Source organism: Perna viridis, chromosome 1, assembly GCF_037379345.1.
Source record: "Perna viridis isolate PV_CMFRI_1.1 ecotype Kerala chromosome 1, ASM3737934v1, whole genome shotgun sequence".
Lineage (NCBI taxonomy): Eukaryota > Metazoa > Mollusca > Bivalvia > Mytilida > Mytilidae > Perna > Perna viridis.
Genome location: NC_142445.1, coordinates 56,856,374 through 56,879,407, shown reverse-complemented (window position 1 = coordinate 56,879,407; position 23,034 = coordinate 56,856,374). Strand labels below are relative to the sequence as shown.

The window sequence follows — 23,034 nt, the reverse complement described above, 5'->3', positions numbered from 1 at the left end:
TTTAAAGTGAATTATTAAAAAGTACCGAAAAATGTCTCGGATAAAAAAAACAATGTAAAAATATTCAATATGAAGACTATAATTATAAGATCATACAAATACAATATAAAAACATTATTTAACATCGATAGTATAAACAATACAACATCAGCTCCTAGGAACTTTTGAAATGGACATACACGCATTTATTTCAAAAGCACAATACAAGACATCGGTCTAGTTAAAGTCCTTTTCATGCAGTCATTAAACAATTTTTTGGTCAACATATAAAGCAATATGGAAGCGAATGCAAATATAAAATTAAAATGGAATAGCAGTACTAAAAAGATGTTATCAGCAAGCAGGACAATGGCATGACTTGCCATTCCTTGAGTTCAGAAGATTTTTAAATTGAAATAAAAAAGTGGATTCTTTGCGAAAATGGTATGGCAAGTTATTCCAGGTTAATGATATTTTCCTGTCATTAAGGTTTATTATTACCTTTCGATAAATATGGCTCAAATTTCATCACTAATTTCCCTCTGACTACAGACAAACCTGTGTATCTAGAAGAATTTTAAGGCATAGCATCCCCTAGATATTTAAAAAGTTACAACAAGTTTATGTAAAGTTAAATCAAAAACGGACCTAAATTTTGTAGGGTCATTTTTTTTCAATTCGGCAGAGAGTTCATAAAACAAACACCTGAAATTCACTTGATATGGTCCACGCATTTACACAGTTTAAATCACCTATTATGTCCTATAGGGTTATTAAATGGTTATTTTCATATTAATCCTGTATTATGTCCAAGTACAGTCGTATTGGGTTGAGATCACTTGTATTGGCCCCAGGCGAAGCCGAGGGCCAATACAAGTTGTCGAAACCCAATACGACTGTACGAGGACATAATACAGGATTAATATGAAAATAACCATTTTATGATCCGTTTATTAACTGATGACTTAAAATAACAGGAGTTATCTGTACAAACCTTTAAATACAGCTCAGTATGACATATTTCCTATAGTCTGTTTCAAACAAAATGGAGGACAAGTTTAACTTTTATGCAGGGCCAGAATTAATACAGGGCATGTGCCCTGTATTAAATTAATACAGGGCAATTGCCCTGTATAAATTATGGTTGCTAAAACCTCCTGTTGTATTAAAGGGGCAATTTACATGGTATTTTAAGTCATCAGTTAATAAAGGTGGCTATTGTTCTTCTCAATGTGAATTATCTTTAATACACAGAAAACCTGTCAAAACATTATCCAGACATTGTTCATTTCCACCCTCTTTGCAGAATTGATTAAATTAAAACAGCAAAAGTCAGGCCAGTTTTTCATATAATTTCACATAAAATGTATGCAACTTTCCAATATCTAGAGGATGTTGTGCGTTAAAATTCTTCAAGATACAGTTTTGTCTATATTTAGAGGGAAATTAGTGCTGAAATTGAGGCCATATTTTTCGAAAAGTATGATGAACATTAAATGGTTGTTTTTTTGTTTTTTTTTTAAGATGACATAACAATCAGATCTGTTAACCTTCTGACGATATAGAATGATACACAATATGTTTGACATTCCCCGCATTGCCTAAAATTACACTATAACAGAAGTGTCATAGATTTCTGAATTGTTTTGATTGTTACTAGGACTTGTAACATCATACGTATTTTCTTGGTTCATCCTTGCTTTAAAAGATATATCGTAAACGTCTTCTGTGAGTGGTTTAGAGGGCGTCGTCCTGGTCTCGTCATATATACCCTCAGTATTAGCTCTGATGTCGGCCATCGTATCATATTCACTGCCCAATGTGTTTCTCTCCGTAACAAATGCGTTTTGGTCATAAAAGTTTTCATCCCCTAAAAATGAATTAAATCACAAAAAAAACATCAATAAATTTAGCATTCATATTAAGTCACTGAAACAATATTTGTTGTTAGTGTCATAATATCAAGTTATAGAGTTTTTACCATAAACAGTATTTTTATACGGGCTGTTTATGTCCCTTGTTTCTATAGTCATTGAAATTTCTATCACTGGATATTTACTAATTCTTCTCTTTATATCATTTTAACTTAAATGATCTATATTACAACATATTTTGATTGCTGAGATATCATCACCTTCTTTTGATACGTAACCGTCGTCTGTCTTCTTTTCTTGTGGCGAAGGTCCACCTTGAAATGCTGTTGCGTAGTAAGCGTTGTTCGTTTTGTCATTTTCTGTCACCGTCAATGAGATGCTTTGGTTTGGTGTTTTGGACGATTTCGATTTCTTACGACGATACATACATCTGAAATTTATCAGGTTCCTTTGATTATTGTGTTATTTGTTCATTAAACACGCAACTGCTCCATAAACGAGTTGTTTATATAAACATGAAACTATAATATAACGAATAAGAAATAGAAAAAGAATAACTGCAAAATTCGATATGAGTAATTGACCATTATATAATAAAATTTATACTGGTTTATGTCACTCGATGTAAAATACAGAATAAAAACATACGTGTTCCGTATAACATCCCTTTCCACCTATACATGATATCTTTGTAGTTTTAGGTTTTTGTGTGTATGTGTAAAATACTGTTGCTTTTTAACAATCATAGTTCAATTGATTGGACTGGGGTACATAACGAATGCTCCCATCCGGGGTCATTTGCAAAGTTAATTGAGAGTAGAATTATAAAAACTGTTAATAACCTACATCGCACAAATGATAAGACAAATCACCATTATGACACCTACTGAGGAGCCAATTATCTGTGGGAATGTCAGTGATGATTCATTGTCTATGTCTACAAAGTAGTAGAAATTATATATAGTTAATCTTCAAATAGTCAAGTATCCAAATTACATGTAAGTATACAATTTAAATGTGCGTAAGTCCATAAAAGAAGCCCACAAACGCCATGTACTACTCGGGTGTTGATTCTACACTTTCAAAATTGTAGAAGGTAATCGTGATTATAAAAGAAACCATATTCAAAAGTTTTTCTAGCAAAAACATACCACATAAAATTTAAAAAAATACACTTCGTAGTTTCTGAATTTTCCGAATGAAAGTGTTTTGAGTATTTGTCATCCACCTTTTCGTGATTTCCAGAAAATGATGTGAGTTTATCAATTTTTAAAGTTTTTTGTCATTAGTTGTGTTTTAATTTTGATGTAAGCAGGGACAGTCTAGACCATTTTTTTTCAAACCTTAAATTGAATACAAAAAGCAATAATTTGAACTCTAGTCGAGTTATTTGATATTCCTGTAATATATGCCTTTTCATTTATTCTACAACCAACTTCCTTATTACCGTTTCTTTCAACATTAATTGATGTCATATTCCTTTCAATGTCTACACCCGGCTTGTTTGACCCTGGTGGCATAGATCCTTTGCATAACACAGGTAACAGTTTCGAACAGTACTCAGCAAATACCTTTGTTATATTTCCGTCTTTTATGTCAGCAGCGGCACAAAATTTATCACCTACCAATTTACTCTGTATAAATAAATAATGGAAAAATTACAAACCATTGGACAACTTTTTGTATGTTTGTTAGTATGTGTTTTTGTTTGTTTGTTTTGTTTATTTGTTAAATTTTTGGTTGCTTTTCTTGTATTGTGGTTCTTTTTTCAACTTTTTTTTTTACAGAAAATGGTTAAGCTAGAACGTTAAAAGAAAAGATATAACATTTGAAACTATATGTACTGTATCATACTTTCGACTTGCAAAAAAACTGCCAAGGCAAGTCCAATGTCTTTTCTCTTAACCACGTGTTTCTCAATTTCAAGCCCATTTGGGAAGAGGAAATTAAGACAGTCGTCAAATTCATTGAATTTCAAGGATCGACGGTGAAGGAAAACTATTGACCAAACTAAACGACACACGCTAAGCCTTTTAATTCCGTATTGTCAACTTTCCTTTCATCTGTGGCAACATCCCTTCAGCACCTGCTTATGGAGTTTTTATATCACAACTCATACGTTATGCCAGAGCTTGCCGTAACTACAGAGACTTTTTGTAATGTGCTAGACTTCTTATAATTAGGCTTCTGGAACAAGGTTATATTGCTACATGATTGAAGTCATTACTACAGAAATTTTATGGTCGTCATCATGAACTCGTGGATCGTTACGGTGTATCCATCTGCACCATAAAACTGTTTTGTTCAACGTTTCATAGTTTTCCATTTCTCATTCGTCTACCCTAAACTTGGCTTTTTATGCGCAACTCGGCGGTTGTTTCTAGCAAAGCAGAAGACGCTTACCCTAGTGGTGCACCTGGTCCATGCTCACGGTTTAAGTGCGAGTTGTTCATTTACTTATGTTACTTTGTATGTTTTATTTTGGTTATTTTATGGTCTTTATTGTGTGTGTCTGTTTTCTATACCTGCCCCTGATTACATTCTTTTGATTTCCGCTAGAATGGTTGTTCCCTTGATTACTCAAATGATATAAACCAACACTGAATACCTATAATAACACCTTAAGATTGTCATAAACCGTTCGATTTCGAGAAATGCATTCTTGTTGATATTTATAAGTTACACACTTTGTGAGAGTTCATTTGATAAACCCTTGAGTTATCTAATCCCAACAAAATTGTAAAGTAAGCAATTGTTACGTTACCTGTACTTGTTAGCAACAAATAAGACTGATAAACAAAATAACCTACAGTAAGGACAGTATGGGGGGGGGAGGAATAGTTCAATCAGATGCAACCATTTTTTAACTTTTATCTAATTAAAAAATTGTAATACGTTAGATATCAAGAAAACATAATAGAATAATATAAGAATAGTTTAGATTACGCTTTGGACTTAAGTGAAATGTGCAATTACTTTCCGTCTCGATCTAAGACAAATATATTTTTGATACATCGTCAGATCAATTCTTTTTGTCATGTAATAACAGTAATGATAGTGGTGTCTTCATTTGTCTTTGATCATTATATAATGTAAAATGACGATGTAATATCAGTATGAGAAATCCCAGAGTTCACTTAAATGCATTTTACACAACATGTTTTTTTTTAAAAAATAAGAGTACACTCATCTCATTTTAGACGATAAAGAGTTGCAATTGACTAGAGTAAATATCTTCATGGTTTTATAATACATAGTTTATTGTTTGTACTTATCATCACTGAACAAGATCAGATTAGATCCTCTTATTGAAGTCGTCCAGTAATCATTTTCTGTCAACGTTTGCTTCCGGTTTACAAAATCACTTAAAGAACTAGGTTTCGAACCATTTAGTAAACACCAATTCATACTCTCCAACCACGTCTTCTCTTGAGAACTGTTACTGATATAGGTATTATTAGATGTATCTGAAGAGCATAACACGGGATATATTACAAAGGTTAATTGTTCACGCAAAATTGAAAGATCATTTTCTGCTACACCTTTTTGCTTGTATGTATTAGAAACATCCCCTGATCATGCTTCGGGGACATTTTTATTACCTTTTTTTATCTCATGCATACATTTGAAATGGTGAGATTAGTTGGTGAATTTTGACTAAGTAACAAATATGTTTTATTCTTGTTAAAAGAAACATTATTTGAGTAGCAACTTTAGTAATAAAATAATTTTCGTCCACTTTTATAAACATCTAATTAAGAATATAACGTGAGAAAAATCAAAGAGAAGTATAGTTAACTACCATAAAAAGGTCCCATTTCCAGGTCAAATGACCACCCTATGTAGTACAAAAACACACTTAACCTAAATCTGTACATTGTAAGTGCAAAATATTTGTGCGTGTTGATGGAATTGGTCAAAATAAAGCTATAAGGTGTACTTTAAACATATTTACAATTTACTACAAAATTGTTTACATGCCAAAGGCAGATCCTAGGGTGCTTCGAAGGCCAAGCCTCCCTTTTATCAATTTGAAAAAATGAAAATATCGTCTTTTTATAAGCATATGTGAATGCGTACATTACAAAAGAGTTTACTAAGGATTATTTTTAGGTGACTCTCTGGATCTGCCAATGCAAGTGTGGGTTATTTGCCCTCATTTTGTCAGTAAGCAGACTTATGAAAGGTAAAAATTTGGATTTCACTATAATGTATTCAGTAATTGTGTGAAAAACGTCTTTGATTATGGTATCATTAGTATGATGATTTTTAAATCCTTCTTTACCTAGCTTCACAATATAAGGAACCTTAAAGACATTATTTGTTCTCAATGGAAATTCACAGTAAAACTTTGAAAGCTACATTTTAATATGTAAAGTAATATGAAAATTATAATTATGGTTGTAGGTTATTGAAGTCTCCCGTCGGGGCTTCAAACATATTAGATTTCACTCAGCCTCGTTTTCAAATCAGCATCAGTTTGTTTTTATTTCATGTAGTCAGGGTCAAATTTATGGAAAAGTTTTAATAGTTCATATTTGTTTGATACCATATTGTTATCTGATGCCTAATTTTATCAACATTTCTTCGTGGTATATTGTTTTTGATGGATCACTGATTATCGATTCATTAATTTCGTAGTGTACGACCGAACTTGCGTTACGCAATATGGCCAGTCGATCTCGGAGAGTGACTACTTCTTTGGATTCTAATAATCCAGCTAACTGGACTACTCTTCAGTTAAAAGAAGCCTTGAAGAACATTGTGATTAATGTGACAATTAATTTAAGTCACAACAATTTAAAGAAATTGTATCTGGACAATTTAAAAAGGGAACATAATTCCGAGGAAAATGCTCCAACTATTGATAATTTTAGGCAAAGCGAAGTTACGCAAAATGCGAGAAATAGTGGAAGTTCTGGGCAAAGTGACCTTTTGCAAGCCCATGAACGTTTATCGTCACAGGAAGCGAACCTAGGGTAAAGTTTGCTAAATGATATTGACGTAGGTTCGGGTAGAAACACGCAATTAGCCAGTGTGATCGGGTCTGGCGTAGGAAGTGGACTTTCTCAAGTTGTAACTGCAGATACCAGTGCGCATTCGTTTTGCGCAGGAAGTCAAGACCGGCTCGGAAATGTTATTATGAACACTTTCAACATGTGCCGTCAGACTATGCAACATTTGCAACAGTCGGGTGCAGAGTCAAGATTTAATCTCAACACAGCAATGAATAGTTATCTTTATCTACCGCCGAACTGCAGTCAGGACATAGCTGCCCAGCCTCAGTTCCGTGAATTTCAACATTTGCCGGTGCAGGGACCGTCTTTAATGCAAAGTATTATTCCCATTTATTTTGCTCAGAAAAGTTCTTTTGGTGTGCCTTCGACATCTATTAACGATACTGATTTAATTTCGCCAGATTTGAGAAATCAAATCATTTCAGGTAAAGAAATTAATTTAAACATGTTACTTATACCAAATTATGGTATAAAAAAACTCCGTCCAGCAAAAAATCAGATAATGATAAAAGACTTATAAAAGACGAATATAACTACTTATTATACGAAAATGAGGGTAAAATGTTTAAAGATAAACTTACTTGCAGTCATTTGAAAATGAATTATTTGATTACATTAAAAAATATAATACCTGTTACGTTTATTGACACAAAAGTGAGGCCAAAACTACATTTTCTTATGTTACGGTATCTCTTTGCGATTTACGGTTTTAAGGTTTACGTGACCAACCTTCATCGTTTCATTTCAAGTCACAAAATCGCGTAACCATTGAATTCTCTCTTTTTTTCGATTCATTGTCAAATAGTGAAAAAAGTCTGTTTTTGAATAATTTAGAGCTTCCGAGTTTTTCAAGACTAAAGAAACTGACATTCGTTTTCATTTTTGAATTTGCAAGTCAAAATCTGGGTTAAAATGGACATACAGGGAATCGCAGCAACAAATAAAAATGCACTTTGATGTGCATGGTAAGTTACTGCATATCTTTAATGGCTTTAAAATCAAAATGCTTACCATAACTTACAGAATAAGCATAATTGTCGCATAGTTCACTTCCTTTGTCTATGTTACTTTTGTTAAATCTGAATATTCCACAGCTGCCCAACTGAGAGGAATTAATGTTGCTAGTATCTATAATTAAATGGCTAGTTTTCAGTTCTTATGCTCGGACTGATTAGTGAATATGTCAGTGTTGAAGAAAAGAAATTCCTTGGTTTCTTTAGTGTTGTGCATTTTTGTGTGCCAGAAAAAAGAATTTTGCAGCATCAACTATCTACTCCAAATAGGTACGTTGTATAACCTTATATTTTACAAGTTGGGATAAAGGATAATCATCTAACTTCTTTAAAATATCAATATCAAATTTTTCTCAACGCAAATGTATCCGCAAATATAAAATATTGCACTTTTTCTAGTATCCTCGTTTGTGATCGTGGATTGCCATTGTTTGTTTCATTGTATTTCAACATTTTACTAAAATTATCTTTTTTGTTTTTGACATTGGCAATAGATTGATGTCTTAATCGGATAGATTGTATATCTGTTAGAATAAATATGAAATACTCCTATTAAAGTAAAGAAAACCTACCTTTTAAGGCATACAGGACTACATCTCTATTTGGTTCGGCAACACTTGATGAATTACTACAAAGAAAGACTGGGTTGTCTCCACATGAAGTTCCGGAGCATTGCGTACTTTCTTCTATATCATTTTCCGCCAAGCAGTAGTAAGCATCATGTTGCATTCCGATGTAATCATAATTAAATGAAACGTTTTTACATCTTTCATAGCAGTGAAACAGGGTTGATGATTTTTTGTAGGAATTAGGTGATGGGTTCACATTCTCTTTAAAGGACATGCAACCTGATAAATAAAGGAAGTATTAAAAAGATAAGAAAAAAGTTAAATCAGACATGTTTTACTTATTAATTCATCTTCTATAAAATCCAAAGAAGTTCTTTTTGATTTTGTTGTTTCTATGTTTAAATTATGGCATTTACTCACTATTTCCATTTTAATTCGGAAAAATAACGGAAATGAAGTACGTTGGATATTCGATGTTCGATATTCGACATTCAAACTTTTCAATATCAAACTGAATATGAAACGGTAGAATTTTACCGTTTGATATTCATTTGATCAGCAAAAAAATCCTGTTTGATATTCATTTTAATATTCAAATCCGTTCTATATTCAATCTATAAACCGGAAACGAATGTCAAACGAATATCAAACAGAAAAAAACAACTGTTGGACACCCATTTGATATTCATTTAGAGTTTACATTCTTAAAAGTAGCCAAAAATGAATACTAAACGAATATAAAACGGTGAAATTTTACCGTTTGATATTCAGTTTGATATTGAAAAGTTTGAATGTCGAATATCGAACATCGAATATCCAACGTACTTGATCTCAGTAAAAAAATAACCTTTCAGAAAATTTAATTCACATCGTGAGTGAGGTTTTCTTTTACTTATAAGAATAAATCATAATATCTCATCCTTCATGCAACTAAAAGAAGAATTTTTAAAGATATTTTCATACTCAAAATGTACTTCACTATTACCTTGGTATTCCATCCACTGTGTATAGTTGACGAAAGCACCTATCCACGCTTTGGTTAAGTTGGAGTTTCTTTTTGATATCGTGATACTACTGTAGTCGTTTTGTGGCCCTAGCATTGAGCAAAAGTTGATATCTGTCCCAATTCTTGTTTCTGGATTCACGTAAACAACTGAATGAAATAGGCTTCCATAGTGTAAATACATCAAATTGCACCGTCGTATAAAATCCGTATCTGTGGCCGCAAAGATTTTAGGGTTTTTGTTGTTGTTATACCGTTTTGTGTTTGTTTTATTTATTTTATTTATGGGTGTGTGTGTGATATTCTTGTTATTGTCACATTTTTGTCGTTGTAAAAGTCTATTGACCCATATCTAAGATAAATATGCATAGAGACATACATCACTTATTTTTTTTAATTTAGTGGCATATTGTTATTGAAAATTTGCGTATCTTTTCCAAATCAGAATAAAAGATATAATAATACTTTTGTTTGATGATTGAGATGAACTGTATCTGAAAGACTAGTATTTTTTTTTTTTTTGGGAAATTTTGGAAAAAATACGTTGCATTTCTGATCATCGATAACTAGCTATTGGTGAAAACTTGGACAATTTCAAAACCACACGAGACACATATAGACATTATACCTCACACAGTAAAATACGAAGGGAAACCAATTCCGGTATTTGGAGAATGGATGAATGAACAAAGATGGCACAAACAAAAGAAGTAACTTCACAATCAAAACACGACTTTGATCAAAATGTCATAGATTAAAACAATTAATCATCCAGCTCAAACCAGAAAGAACTATAACTAGATATAACAATAGCCTAAAATCACAATGCAATCAAAGTGTTATTTACATTTCTACATTACTACAATCAAAAACCTTTCGAAAGTCGTTCAAGCATTGACGAAAAGTGGTATATTAAAAAGTATACACCAAAATAAAACTCTTTATCCTGAAACAAATATATATTGCAAGCTACTTTGAATTAGCTTCTTTCGCTGCATGTATCTGTTACTTGTATTGGTGTACAAATTGAAAGAGAATTTTGGATCGTTTGGTGCACTATAAAAACCCCAAAATTCTTGTATCAGGTCAGGACCATTGCGGTAATTTCCAACTTTTCGATTTTTACACTGGTATAGCCATTTGTAATACAGAGAAAGCAAATCCATTCAATATTTATATCATTATTCTGACATGAGCCGCCACAAACGATATACGTGAAAAAAGAAGCAGAAATGATTTAAAGTGAACCTTCCTTTTAATATAGCTGATTTAAAAATGGTGACGTTCATTTGAAAAGGCTGTGAGGTCGTATAAAAGTTTTGACCTACTATGAGTGTCAATGCTACTTTCAAAGACCCCGATGTAGCAAAATCATTGTCTACTATACATGACAAATATGTTGTCATACCAGCAGACAAAGACCAAAACAACACTATTTTTTTTCTGAAAAACGTATTATATCATATAAATTTTATTATCAGAGGTATACGTAGAAAATAATAGCAGTAAAAGACCTTTACTGTTACCACACTCTCCAAAGAGATAGTGGAAAACCATAGATATGTGCTATCATCTTTTGGTCTCCCTACAAAGGACAATGAGTGTGATCTACCGTCTATGTACTGGATTCCTAAACTCCACAAGAATATACAAACAACGATACATAGCTGGATCTCCAAAGTGTACCACCAAACCTCTTTCCAAACTTTTATCCTCTATACTCACAGCTGTAGAAAAGGGTCTCCAGTCCTACCACAACACTTGTTATCCCCGTAGTGGTACTAATTCAATGTGGATCCTTGCAAAAATCGATAGATCTTCTGGAAACCCTCAATTCAAAATCATTATCAGAATACAATAACATAAAAACCAATGATTTTCCAAATATTTTTACTTCTTTTTCCAATACTCAATTTAAATCCCAATTAAAAAACAAAACATCTGTGTTACCCCAAAAACGTCGGTACACCTAGATACAAATATGTAGTTCTTGGTTGAGATTCCTCAATCCTAAAAAAAATCAATTCCAAAACATCTGAAAAATAAACCGTAACAGATGTTTTTAAAATGCTGGAATTTTTTATCGACAATATATTTGTCCAGTGTGGTGGACGTGCTCCTCTACTTGTTGGCCTATTCCTTCCTTCTTACAAGGCTGACTTTATAACTGATTTGAACCTAAAGAAAGAATATCGTTTAGCTAGATCCTTTATCTTAGCGTCCACAATATAGACAACGCATTATCGTTAAATAATCCTAGTTTTGGGGATTTTATACATTGCATCTACCCAACGAACTTGAGATAAGAGACACTACAGACACTGTGAAGTCGGCCTCATACATTGACCTATACACTTAGAGATCGATGGTAAAAGATAACTATTGACAAAACTATACAACAAACGCGATGACTTTCCATTTCATATTGTCAACTTTCCTTTTATCTGTGGCAACATCCTTTCAGCACCTGTGTATGGAGTTTTCATATCGTGGATCGTTACGGTGTACCCATCTACACTGAACAGAAAACTGATTTGTTCAATGTGTCATAGTTTTTCGTTTCTCTTTCGTCTACCCCAAACTTTTTATGAACAACTCGGTGAGCGTTTCTAGAAAGGCAGAAGACGATTACCTCCTGGTGCACCTGATCCATATTCCACGTTTTTAGTGGAGCCCGAGTTGCTTATCTACTTTTGTTACCTTTTATTATTATTTTAGTTATTTTATGTTCTTTGTTATATGTGTCTGTTGTCTATGTCTGGTATCTGTCCCTGGATTAGTTTGATTTCCGATAGAATCTTGATTTACTTAATCACTCTTTTAAAATTCTTCTGAACAAAACAGAGGTATTTGCACGTGTATGTTTTGAAGTTCTAGGTGGTAGCCAACAATATTGTTTGTTTTTGTTTTATTTTTCGATTTGAAAAGTAATCAACAAATCACTTTTTACATTCATTATTTGTAATACAATGAATAAAACAGAACTAAAAATACTTTGGCTCACAAAAATTTTGTTTTGCTTTTTTTACTTTTTTTTATATGCACTCTATGTTACTAATGAAAGCAATGTTTTAAAAGTGCTTGGTTCTTTGTTAGCAAGGCGTATTTTGAAGTATTTATAAAGCCGAAAGAATATAAACAACCAAAGAAATCGTATTTTTTTTTAACATTATAAATTTTACACCAATGATTGTTTACATAATTTGGGTTTTTTTTCTGTCAGTAAGAACAAGTCAAGCAAAGGTTTGATACTTAATTTACATTGTATGTAGTATTGATTAAAATAAGTGTGCACATGTATCTCTAATATTTATGTTTAAATTAAATTGCGCATTTGCACAATAATCCAATGGTAGTAGTTAATTGGCTTGCTCAAATACCCATATATACAAAATTAATTTGTTCATTGAGAGATGTATTTGAAGTCGTAGCTGCTCGATAATCCATTATACATGTAAAATTGGTAGTAGCATTATACTAAATAGCAAACTACACGTTATTTCATTGCTAACTTACTTCAGGTTCAAAAGGTTTTGGTGTCATAAAATACATAAAATACAAGTATATTTACCTGTATAAGACTCTAAACTCAATGCTTTTAGTACAATTCCAGGCCAAATCATTAAAACTGCTTCAACAAAGTGAACCATGTCTAAAAGTGTAACGGAGGCTGACAAAGATGAACGATAAACTGGTCCGGAACTAGCATGTAAGTTATTAGTTATACAAATGTACTAAATCCTCTCGAGATTACTTGTTTTACTTCCCCGTCTTTAAATTGTTTAAGTCTTTCTTTCATTGTTTAATAATTTTCAAAATATGACCTGGAAAATGAAGTTTTTTTCATTTCGATGAAGAGTCTAGGTTGGTACCACATGTTTTGATCAATGTATATATTTTTTTGCTTTATTTGTTTCATTTAGAATAAGTGAAAAAAAGGTTTAAATACAAACCAAAGGGTCCTTATACCACAACATGAAAAATACCTGTTTTTTTCTGATTTTCCTGGATATGGCTTTAGATTGTTTGATTTTTTATTTAGAAACCATACTACATTTGTTTTTGTTTTTGTTTTTTTTTAATTTTTACCTATTTTACTCGCACTTAAGTTGTACTAGTAAATGCTGCATTACTTTTGTTATCTTAATACAGTAATTTTTCAAGTATATTATTGTAGGAAGAACAACTCGTATGACAAAACCTTAATAAAATGCTTGATTTGATAATAGTCATAATTAGTTTCCATAACTCTTACATCTTTCTATCTGGTAAGTTTATTTTATGTACTATTTTCAATAATCATATCGAATAATACAAAACATATTAAAATCGTTTACGGTGTCTTCTTAGAATGCCAACATTTCATATGCTACCTATTACTTGAACGCGAAAAAAAGATTTCAATAGATGTTAAGATAATGACAATGGGTGTTTTTATAACTATTCAAATGATTTTTTTAATTATTTAACAATCAAAAATAATAAGTGAACTTGATCAAATAGCAACATTTTTTTTTATATTTTTTTATGAGATAAAGTAGAACATTTTGGGTTAAAATCATTATGAAATCTAAATAAATAAAATTAAAAATTTTCATAAATTTTTAACAAAAAAAATTGGAAATGGAAAGGTTAATTAGCAAATTATATGTTAGAAATATTAAAGTATAGTGAAATACTATTATTATAATTTAAAACAAACGATATCATGCTGAATATTTGTATTGAAATGAAATTTTATATGAAATTTATGATAGACCAATTCATTTAACTTTAAGGATAATAAGATATAATTAAGGAAATTTAACAATTTCCAATAAGCTGGAAACTGTATGAGCATGAGTATGAACAAAGTATGAAATTGCACACTGTCTTCCACAACTCTACAAAGTTTCAAGAAAATCAATGAAATAGGGCAACCTGAATTCCGATGAGTTGCGAACATAACAAACACCCATACAATATATCATATTGTGAACCACTTACAATGATAAAGGATGAACAAGGGTATATTATGACGAGAAAAATATCTTGAATAACTGAATGAAATCAGACAGTTTTTAACACGAAACACAAATTTTCAAGAAATTCCATCAAGTAATATGGGAGGACATTGCAGCACACACAATTATAGAATATTAAATAAAAAACATTTAGACAAAGAGTCTACTGTAGATTTTTTGCACACTGGAAGTCCTGATGATTTATAAGTTAACATTGAGATGCAATACTTTAAAAAGTTTCATTCTAATAGTATCCAAAATGTTCAGGTAGTATCAGCAAAATATAATTTGCCACAAACTAGATATAGCTACCTGTAATTTACCTATCTGTATAATTAGTATCACTCTTTAGATATGCATGCACTTTTGTTGTGATAACTACTTGGGTTATGGAGGTTCATTCCTTCTATTCCCACTTTTTTTTTAAATTCGGGTAAGAAAAGGTAAAATTTCGTGTGGGAATAGAGGGAAAAGTTGTTCAAACAAGGGATTATACTGTATAAACATTGACTAATTAACCAGTAAATAATTGTTGGTTGAGGTCACGCATATGAAGTTTTTTGTATGTTTTTTTCATGGATTTATTCAAGAAAAAGAAACAAATATAGGTAAATATTTTTTATTTATTTATTTTTATAGCACTAGATTCACAGGAGTGATATAAAATTAATAAATAAATTAATAAAAAATATTTACTTTTAATTTGTAACTAAATATTGATTGAGGACAGGTTAATGCAGTTATTGTGTGTTGTTTTCTTATGAAAATATATATATTAAAGAAATTATATAAGTATTTTTTATCATTTATTAATTTTACAGCACTAATGTAACAGCAGACTGAAGTAAACATATATTCAACAATACACAATAAATAACCACTGAAACACATATAGCATACAAATTACACATTAGTTACACATAAGTCTATTAAAGTTCATTAATCTGTTCGAGGTAAAGGCGATATGCTGCATCACCAAACTGAATGGCGGTGATTTCCTGGTTACTGTGTCTGTTCTTTGGGTCAGGTTAACTGCGTTTGATCTCGACATTCTTTTCCTTTTGTGTTATCTTCTCACCACCAGCTGCGTACTGGATCATAGTCGGTTGATGGCTTCCTCATGTTTCAGTACTTTGATGAGTTTGAAGAAGATAGGACATGAGTGATGTGTATGTTTCTTCAGCTTCTTTAGCAGACTTTTAGCTGGAAGTAGACTGTAAACTGGAGGATACATGGCACCGTATCTGCAGCTGCGAAGTGCATAAGGTCCTTTTGAGTATTGAAGATCAGCATGCGCCCGGCTGTGTTTTCGTCTTCTTTGGTGGTCTGTGCCTGTATACCATTCAGGTGGACATCATCCACAGTTAAGGGTAAAACTGGTAGGGTCTTTTTGCGTTTTCTCGTCTACCTTCAGATGCATTTGATCCGACCCATGGTTGTGATATGCTGAGACTTTGGTTGGTAAGTTGTTAAGGGTGTTGATTGTTGCAGGGCAGTTTGCAGTGGAACATTTCCAGTAAGTTCTTTCACCCCGTCTGTTCTTTGCCTGAAACTTAAAACCATTGTGGAGAAGGTTCTGGTTCTTCCCAAGTCTGTTTGTAACGAATTTTACTTGTAGTAGTGCATTAGCCATTGTGACTGAATAATGATATCCTTTGAGATTGTACCAGAATATATATCAAACAATTAGCTTGGAATTCAAAGGGCTTGGTGATCTCTGCTGAGCAGATATTCATGTAAACTTACTAGTTAGCTTGGATAAAATCTTCTTATCTTTTTTCAGTTTGGGGTAGGACAGTAAACAATGGATTAAACTTAGTTGCTGATAGCTCATTATCTTTACTAAGAGCAAGGTGAACACTTGTCACTTATTATTCCTCAACTTACCGGTGCACCTGGTCCATGCTCCCAGTTTTTAGTGGAGTCCGAGTTGCTCATTTACTTTTGTTACTTTGTATGTATGCTTTTAGTTGTTTTATGTTCTTTGTTGTGTATGTCTGTTTTCCATGTCTGGTCTTTGTCCCTGGATTACATTCTTTTGATTACCGCTATAACCTTGGTTCCCTTGATTACTCTTAAATCATTTATTGCCCATAACTAACCTTACATTTTAATTTTAGTAATGTTTTTAAAAAGTGGGAATAGGAGGAAGACACCACTACTTGTAGCTTTTCCTTGAATGCCAACAAACTTTTACCAGTAAATTGTCAGTAGATCAAAAGTTGTTGGCATTCGAGGAATAAACCGCGTTTACATAATCAGGCAAATTAACCTAGTACAAAAATATGTGTCATGTCCAATTGGGAAGAATGGTCGTGAAAAATGATTGATAAGTCTGGTAATAATAACTTTCAAATTCCACCTTGATCTATGATTGATTGATTGATTGTTTGGGGTTTAACGTCCGAGCAGCAATATTTCAGCTATATTCAGACGATGAACATGAAACGGATGATAAAATGAACATGAAATGATGATGAAATGAAAAACGGGATGGGACACAAGGAAAGTAGGGTCGACAAATTTTGATTGCCACTAGAAAAAAGGAGGGATGGGTAAGGTCGGGCAATTTAGCCTCCTGTGGCGGAGCGCAAAGGTTCATACTCCTATCGAATACCATAGCAGGGTTCTTTAACGTGCGAGGAACGTGGCATCTTTCCCAACACGGTGCACCACTATGGTTTGCGGTCAGGTTTTCCGTATTATAGCCTGACAACCCCAGCATGTAACATGCCAGGGGTACCCCATTCTACCACCTGGGGCACACATCCCTGTTGCTCTGTGGGCAGAGCGCCTAGCACCCGGCTAGGTTTCTGGGCACTATTTAGTCGCCTTTTACGACAAGCTTAGCGCTGCTGCAGGCCTATTCTTTTGACACCCAGATCTGCACGGGGTCCTTGATCTATGACAGTCGTAATATTTTCTTCCTGTCTAAACTACTATATACTATGTTAGAAATGCAATGAGTAAATAATATTAACTTTGGGTGCAACTTAAATTATTGAGATTTTAGGCCGATTATAAATACACATAAGCTTCAGTGTTACATTTTTATTACGTCACAAAATACTAGTACTACAAAGAGAAGTGAAAGAGAAAAGTTTCCAGCACCCGCTTACAATAAGCCTCTAACCAAACATACAACCTAAAGTAGAATTTCCTTTCTTTAAGTGCGCATTCTAGGTTTCTATTCTATTAAAATAAGTTTAATATTTAACAGTTGTCTTTAACAGTTCGTTGTTGATTTTGTTTCTTCAGCTCTTATTTTTTTTCTATGACAATGAATTTTGAGAATTGTAAGAACGAATTCGTCAACATTTTCATCTCTGTAATATAAAATATACAAATAATCTTTACTCTATCAGGAAGAAGGGGAATATCCGTCTACATATTCCACATCTTCCATATATTTCTTGCTGTTAAGATATACACAATGATTTCGTAATCTGTCTTCTTTACGTGGACAATAGCTTACATTTGTAAAATGTTCATACTTGGCTTCACTTAATAGTTCGTTTTCATTCTTATGTACCACACCTGAATGGCAATTAAATGAATTTCCAGAAAATTCAATTTCATTGCCATATGTATGCATTGCTGTGTAACTACGCAGGTTTTCATCTTTTCTCTCTTTCAAACTTAACAAGTTGTGGTATGGCCTTTCACGTTGCATTCTTTTGCTTGTGTTATCAAACGTGACTGAAAGTCTGTTTCTACGGTTGTCTATAGTATCTTCGTCTTCTGCACCTTCACCAAAAAACGATATATTTATTGCACATTTTTTGAAATCCCCATTTAATCGACGGAAAACTTCCGTAAGCAAAAAACTTAAATCATTAAGTGTAGAAGATGACGCAACATTACTTCCATACATCGTCTGAATGGCCTTTATTTCAGTGTCATTGATTTGACTGCTACATGAAAGTTCTGGTACTGATTCTATTTCACTGATATTTCCAGGTGTCATGCCTTCACATTTTTGTTTCTTGACACAATGGTAAATCAAAGCACCAAAAACAGGTATATGTACACCGCATATCACAAGCGTCAATAAAACGAAATATAACCATTTAAATCCTTTACCAAGAGATACACAAGCTTGAGGCAGAGCTGCGTTGCATGTATACACCGTAGGGTTCATAAGAGGGTTGTTACTTCTAACAAATGCGGCTATACAACAGTGCTGTTTATTGTGTAAAACCTCTGAAATGGTTTATATTCAAAGTAGAACTATGCAACAACAAGAATCTCCCAGGAGCATGAATCGCTCACCTGGTTCAATTCTGCCTTTCTAGGCAATAAATTTAACAAGGGGTTATCCAACAAATTTGACTCAAGAAGACTTTGGTAGGACTTATCATAAGGATCATTTCAGCAACTGTCTCTTTCAATTTTTCATAGTTTCAAAAAAAAACGACAAAAAGGGCAATAACTCCAACATGGCTCAACAGATTAAAACGAAAATTTCCTCAATGATAGATCACATTATGCTGAACAGTTTTATTCATTGTCAAAATTCGGCTAAACCAAACAGTTTTGGAGATCTATGCGAAAAATTACTGTCTGACTCCCTATGTTTTAATTTTAGTAACGGCGGTCATGTTTTTCGACATAACAAAAATCCCCACATCAGTTCCATGCAAGATTCCACACGAAAAATTGTTAACGACGACGACGGAGGACAGATGACAAGTGATTTCAGCAGCTCACATGGCTTTCGGCCAGGTGAGCTAATAAAAATGATTCACTCTATGTTTTTATAGTCTTACTACCAGGAGGGTATGCAATATTTATTATTTATATATTATCCTATTATTTATATGACGGTGTTTTTGCAGTAAATGTATTTTTTACCAAAAGGATCGAATGGGAATTCCTTGAAAAATAGTTTTGTGAAATTAATTATGTATGTCATTGGTGTCAAGATATTTGCTGAAAATACTAATGTCTCTCTGGATTTTCCTTATTCGTTTTAGCATCCAAATTATCAGTATATACATACCTCCAGATGTAAGTATTCTGACACCACGAGTGTCCAGTGACTGGTCACTACTTCTTCTTTTAAGTGAATTCCCGGTGCCTTGGAAAATAATCTGATCTTTCTTGCATGTCACGGGACCGGGCGAACTTTCATCTGAAATGTAACAATAAAGGAGTGGAAACTACTGTAATGTAAATCAATATTGTTTGTGATGAAGACACTTTTCTGTTTTAATACTTCTTGTCTAAGTTTGAAATATACCTTTGCTTCGTATCTAATAACAGAAGTGAACACATCAAAATTGAGAGCGTGTAGACTCAAAACTATTTTGTGTGTGTGTGTGTGTGTGTGTGTGTGTGTGTGTGTTGGTTTATTTTACCCAAAAATATTTAATCGATTAATGATCGTACATTTTATTTTATAAAGTACCACGATGTTTTCCTTGGTTGAACATAAGGTTGAATTTAGAAAGCCACAGCTTATAATGTCTGCTGTCTTACAAACATTGTAATCTCTTATATCTGTTTGAACCAGACAGGAGCATTTTCTTTGGTGCATGCCAATATAAGTATATTGGAATGATCTGGTACAGAATAAGTAACACTGATATAGTCCATCTTCTTGTTCACTGTAAGTGTTGTAGCCAAGACTGAAAGGATTGATATTGGCTTTTATATATGCGCATCCTGCAAACAGAAGTTGTAGTATAAATTGGAGTCTATATTTAAATCCCAAAACAAATGATAACATGATTTTTATAAGAATTTTTACTTCAAAATCGAAGCAAAGCAGTGAAATTCAGCACAAACTTTCTTTAAACCGCCAATTACATCGAAAGTCAAAGTATTGATATTAAAGATATTGACTAGTTCTTGCCAATTTTCTTGGAGGTCAGTAATTTGGATATTGTTTATCAATTTATCAACATTGATGACTGTAGGGACTATTCATTTTACTTCAAGAAGGGCTATGTTTTAATTCGCATCGGATCATATTTTGCTACTCCAAATATTTTTTTTTTCTCTGGAAAAGTCAGTTTACATCAATTGCTCCAAAACTTCATCAAATCCTTAGAATTCAGAAACATAACAAAAACAAAATACTTTTAGAAAATTTTGTCAGCCCTCTCCCATGTAGTTACATGGTCCCTTCCTTAGGTATTTAACAAAACATGCACTAGTCGCCATTCGAACACGGAATATAGTTTTATTTTCTCATAATGTTAGGAGGGTGTATGTTTACTATACCTTCGTGATTAAGCACAGGTGTAAATATAACATGACCGCCTATCAAAGCTAAAGTTGAGTTTTTTGTATCTGTAGTGAAGACCTGTTCAGCCCGGAAGGATGGTCTCTGACATGATGGTCTATTTGGAGATGCTTCACTGAAATAAATATCTGGAAAAAAATGATTCTACATAACCAACTTTCATATCTAAGAGTTGGATACTTGGGCATTAAATTCTTCATTAATAACTTCATGTGATATATAAATTTTATTTCATACAGAAAATGTTTTGATAAGTTCAAGTTCAATGTTTAAACTCGTCGTTTGTGTTTGTTCATTTCTAGGATATTTTACACCTTTTATTATTATCATTATTATTTTTATTTTTATCATTTATGCAAATGCTATTAACAATTAATTACTTACGTCTAATTGTTTCAGATTCTGTCAAATCAAATACTAATAAGAGAATTTTAAAAAGAGAGCTCAAAGGCACTAAAAGTTTGTGCATCCTTCAATCGTTAGAGATAATACGGAAATAATGTGTTGATAAAATGATGAATGATTTAAAATCAACGGAAATGATAAATAAAATTTGATTTTTTATCATTTTTTACCAATTAGGTCATATTCTATTATCGATTCTATATTCTAAAATTTGGCATTTCCAATTTTCAAATGTTGGTTATTACTCATTTCAACAATTGTAAATGTCTGAAAACCTGCATAATTTATTACCAAATATGAAATTTGGATTATATCCATTTAAGTCTTTGGCGACTAGTATAAAAGATAGATATATGAATCATTTTAATCTTTGATTCTCTTGGAAAAATTAGTTTTTCTACCCAACCACAAAGAGGAGCTTTTGTTTACATGTAATATTAGTACTTTTTTCTACAACAGTCATTAAAATTAGAAGCATGATGGGCATGTCAGTCAATGCTCATTTATGTGTACACATGTTTTTTTGGTACTTATTTTGTTCTTGTATGGTAGTATAATGCTCAATCCTATGGGGTGTGTATGTATTAATAAGGCTGTTGTAATAAGAAGTGAATTTGTGATAGTGGGTGATAATGTGCTACACCTAACTATCATGTAGTTACAGTCACAGCTTACAAGAGAGCCAACCTAAATCTCAAGACGATTATAGGCAACACATGGCTCACAAAGACCCCCTTGTAAGTAAACCACAGAAACAAAAACTTAAAAGACCTATTGGCAAACGCCCGCTTTGAATACCCTGCATATAACCTGGGATTTCGGGCAAAATGTACAAGAACGTAGTAGAACCATGCACCACTACAACAGGCTGTACATACTTCCCTTGGATTGGCAAGAGAAGACACCGAGTAAGAACACTGTCAAGATATACAATAACAACTTTATAGGTGATTGCAACACTGCAAATGTCAACTATATCATAACTTGCACAAAATTTGACAAACAATACGTCGAAAAAAAACAAAACGACTCTGAAAAGAGAGACTAGGAGAACATAGATCTCCGTCATATAAGGACACCCCACGGTTCGACATATCAATCAATCACACAACAATGTCAGCCACCTGGTGTTTGCGATCATCTAAGTTCTAACCCAAATACGGATAAGCAGAGAAGCATCAGAGAAGACCAATGGATTCTATAACTGAGAACACTCAGACCGTTATTAATTTAATAGCCATGAGGGTTCAACATATCGGTGTTCTCACTCTATGCTCTTTGTTAAAAATTATTAAAAATGTTTAGTGCTGCTTGAAATTGTTTGATAGACAAGGCGAAAGTGCTCGCGGTTTTTTTTTCCTGCTTATCTCTTAACACTTTTTCCATTGCAAGTACTATAAAACACGTTTAAGAGAGCATATTTTTATTCATAAATTTATCTACATCATTTTCCAAAGTACAGGAAATCCGCCATTAAAGGAATGCACTAACAAAATAAAAGTAGTAAAAATCACTTCATTACCGACGAAAATCTCCACTGCTCTTTAACGGTATTCCAGTTGAAACTTTAAAATATTTTATCTTCGACGACGGAGCTCTTAAACGAAGAAATTTCAGAATAAATAGAGAAGTTAAGAAAAATCAAAACGTTCATTTATATCCATTGAGGAATGAAACCATAAAGCAAATAGACAAACTTTGAAATTTACAGTTGAATCATATCTATTTTAAATTCTAAATGCTATTTTTGAAAACATTTGTTATAAGATGGTGTAAGAGGATTCTGACAAGTCGACAAGACCAAGAGTATAATAAAGACATGTAACAAGTCAGTGCGACAAGCAGAATTCACGAAGTACCATAAACATGTATAACAATCGGGGTGACATTGACAGTCCTACAACAAAGAATAAAATATAT

General features: G+C 32.7%; 2 protein-coding genes across 4 annotated transcripts in view; one reads left to right on the top strand and one right to left on the bottom strand.

The window, feature by feature from the left end:
* LOC148629506 (uncharacterized) overlaps positions 1-23,034 on the top strand; it is a 204,880-nt gene that overhangs the window by 7,679 nt on the left and 174,167 nt on the right. The gene's annotated exons all lie outside the window — the stretch shown is intronic.
* LOC148629512 (uncharacterized) lies at positions 64-22,917 on the bottom strand. Of its 3 annotated transcripts, none has more exons than XR_015916568.1 (13): positions 21,094-22,917; positions 20,688-20,837; positions 19,851-20,126; positions 19,462-19,593; positions 13,028-13,108; positions 9,439-9,606; positions 8,457-8,732; positions 7,883-7,999; positions 5,125-5,320; positions 3,301-3,485; positions 2,741-2,790; positions 2,114-2,283; positions 64-1,849 (listed from the first exon to the last, which is right to left on the bottom strand). XR_015916568.1 is itself a non-coding variant. In XM_088552596.1 (13 exons), exons 1-13 carry the CDS (start codon positions 21,176-21,178, stop codon positions 1,587-1,589), a joined length of 2,190 nt encoding a protein of 729 aa, XP_088408722.1. In that variant the 5' UTR covers positions 21,179-22,081; the 3' UTR covers positions 64-1,586. The 3 variants fall into 3 exon arrangements, 2 of the variants coding, with proteins under 2 accessions (XP_088408722.1, XP_088408726.1); XM_088552596.1 differs by having other exon boundaries at positions 2,700-2,790; positions 21,094-22,081; XM_088552600.1 differs by lacking the exon at positions 19,851-20,126 and having other exon boundaries at positions 2,700-2,790; positions 21,094-22,083.

Bases quoted from the DNA above. Each gene is read 5' to 3' on its own strand.
- LOC148629512 (XM_088552596.1), bottom strand. From the start codon at position 21,178: ATGCACAAACTTTTAGTGCCTTTGAGCTCTCTTTTTAAAATTCTCTTA. The intron at 20,127-20,687 runs GTATAGTAAACA...TTCTGTTTGCAG, and splicing joins ACCTGTGCTTAATCACGAAG to GATGCGCATATATAAAAGCC. The intron at 3,486-5,124 runs GTACAAACAATA...ATTTATACAGAG, and splicing joins ATCTTGTTCAGTGATGATAA to TAAATTGGTAGGTGATAAAT.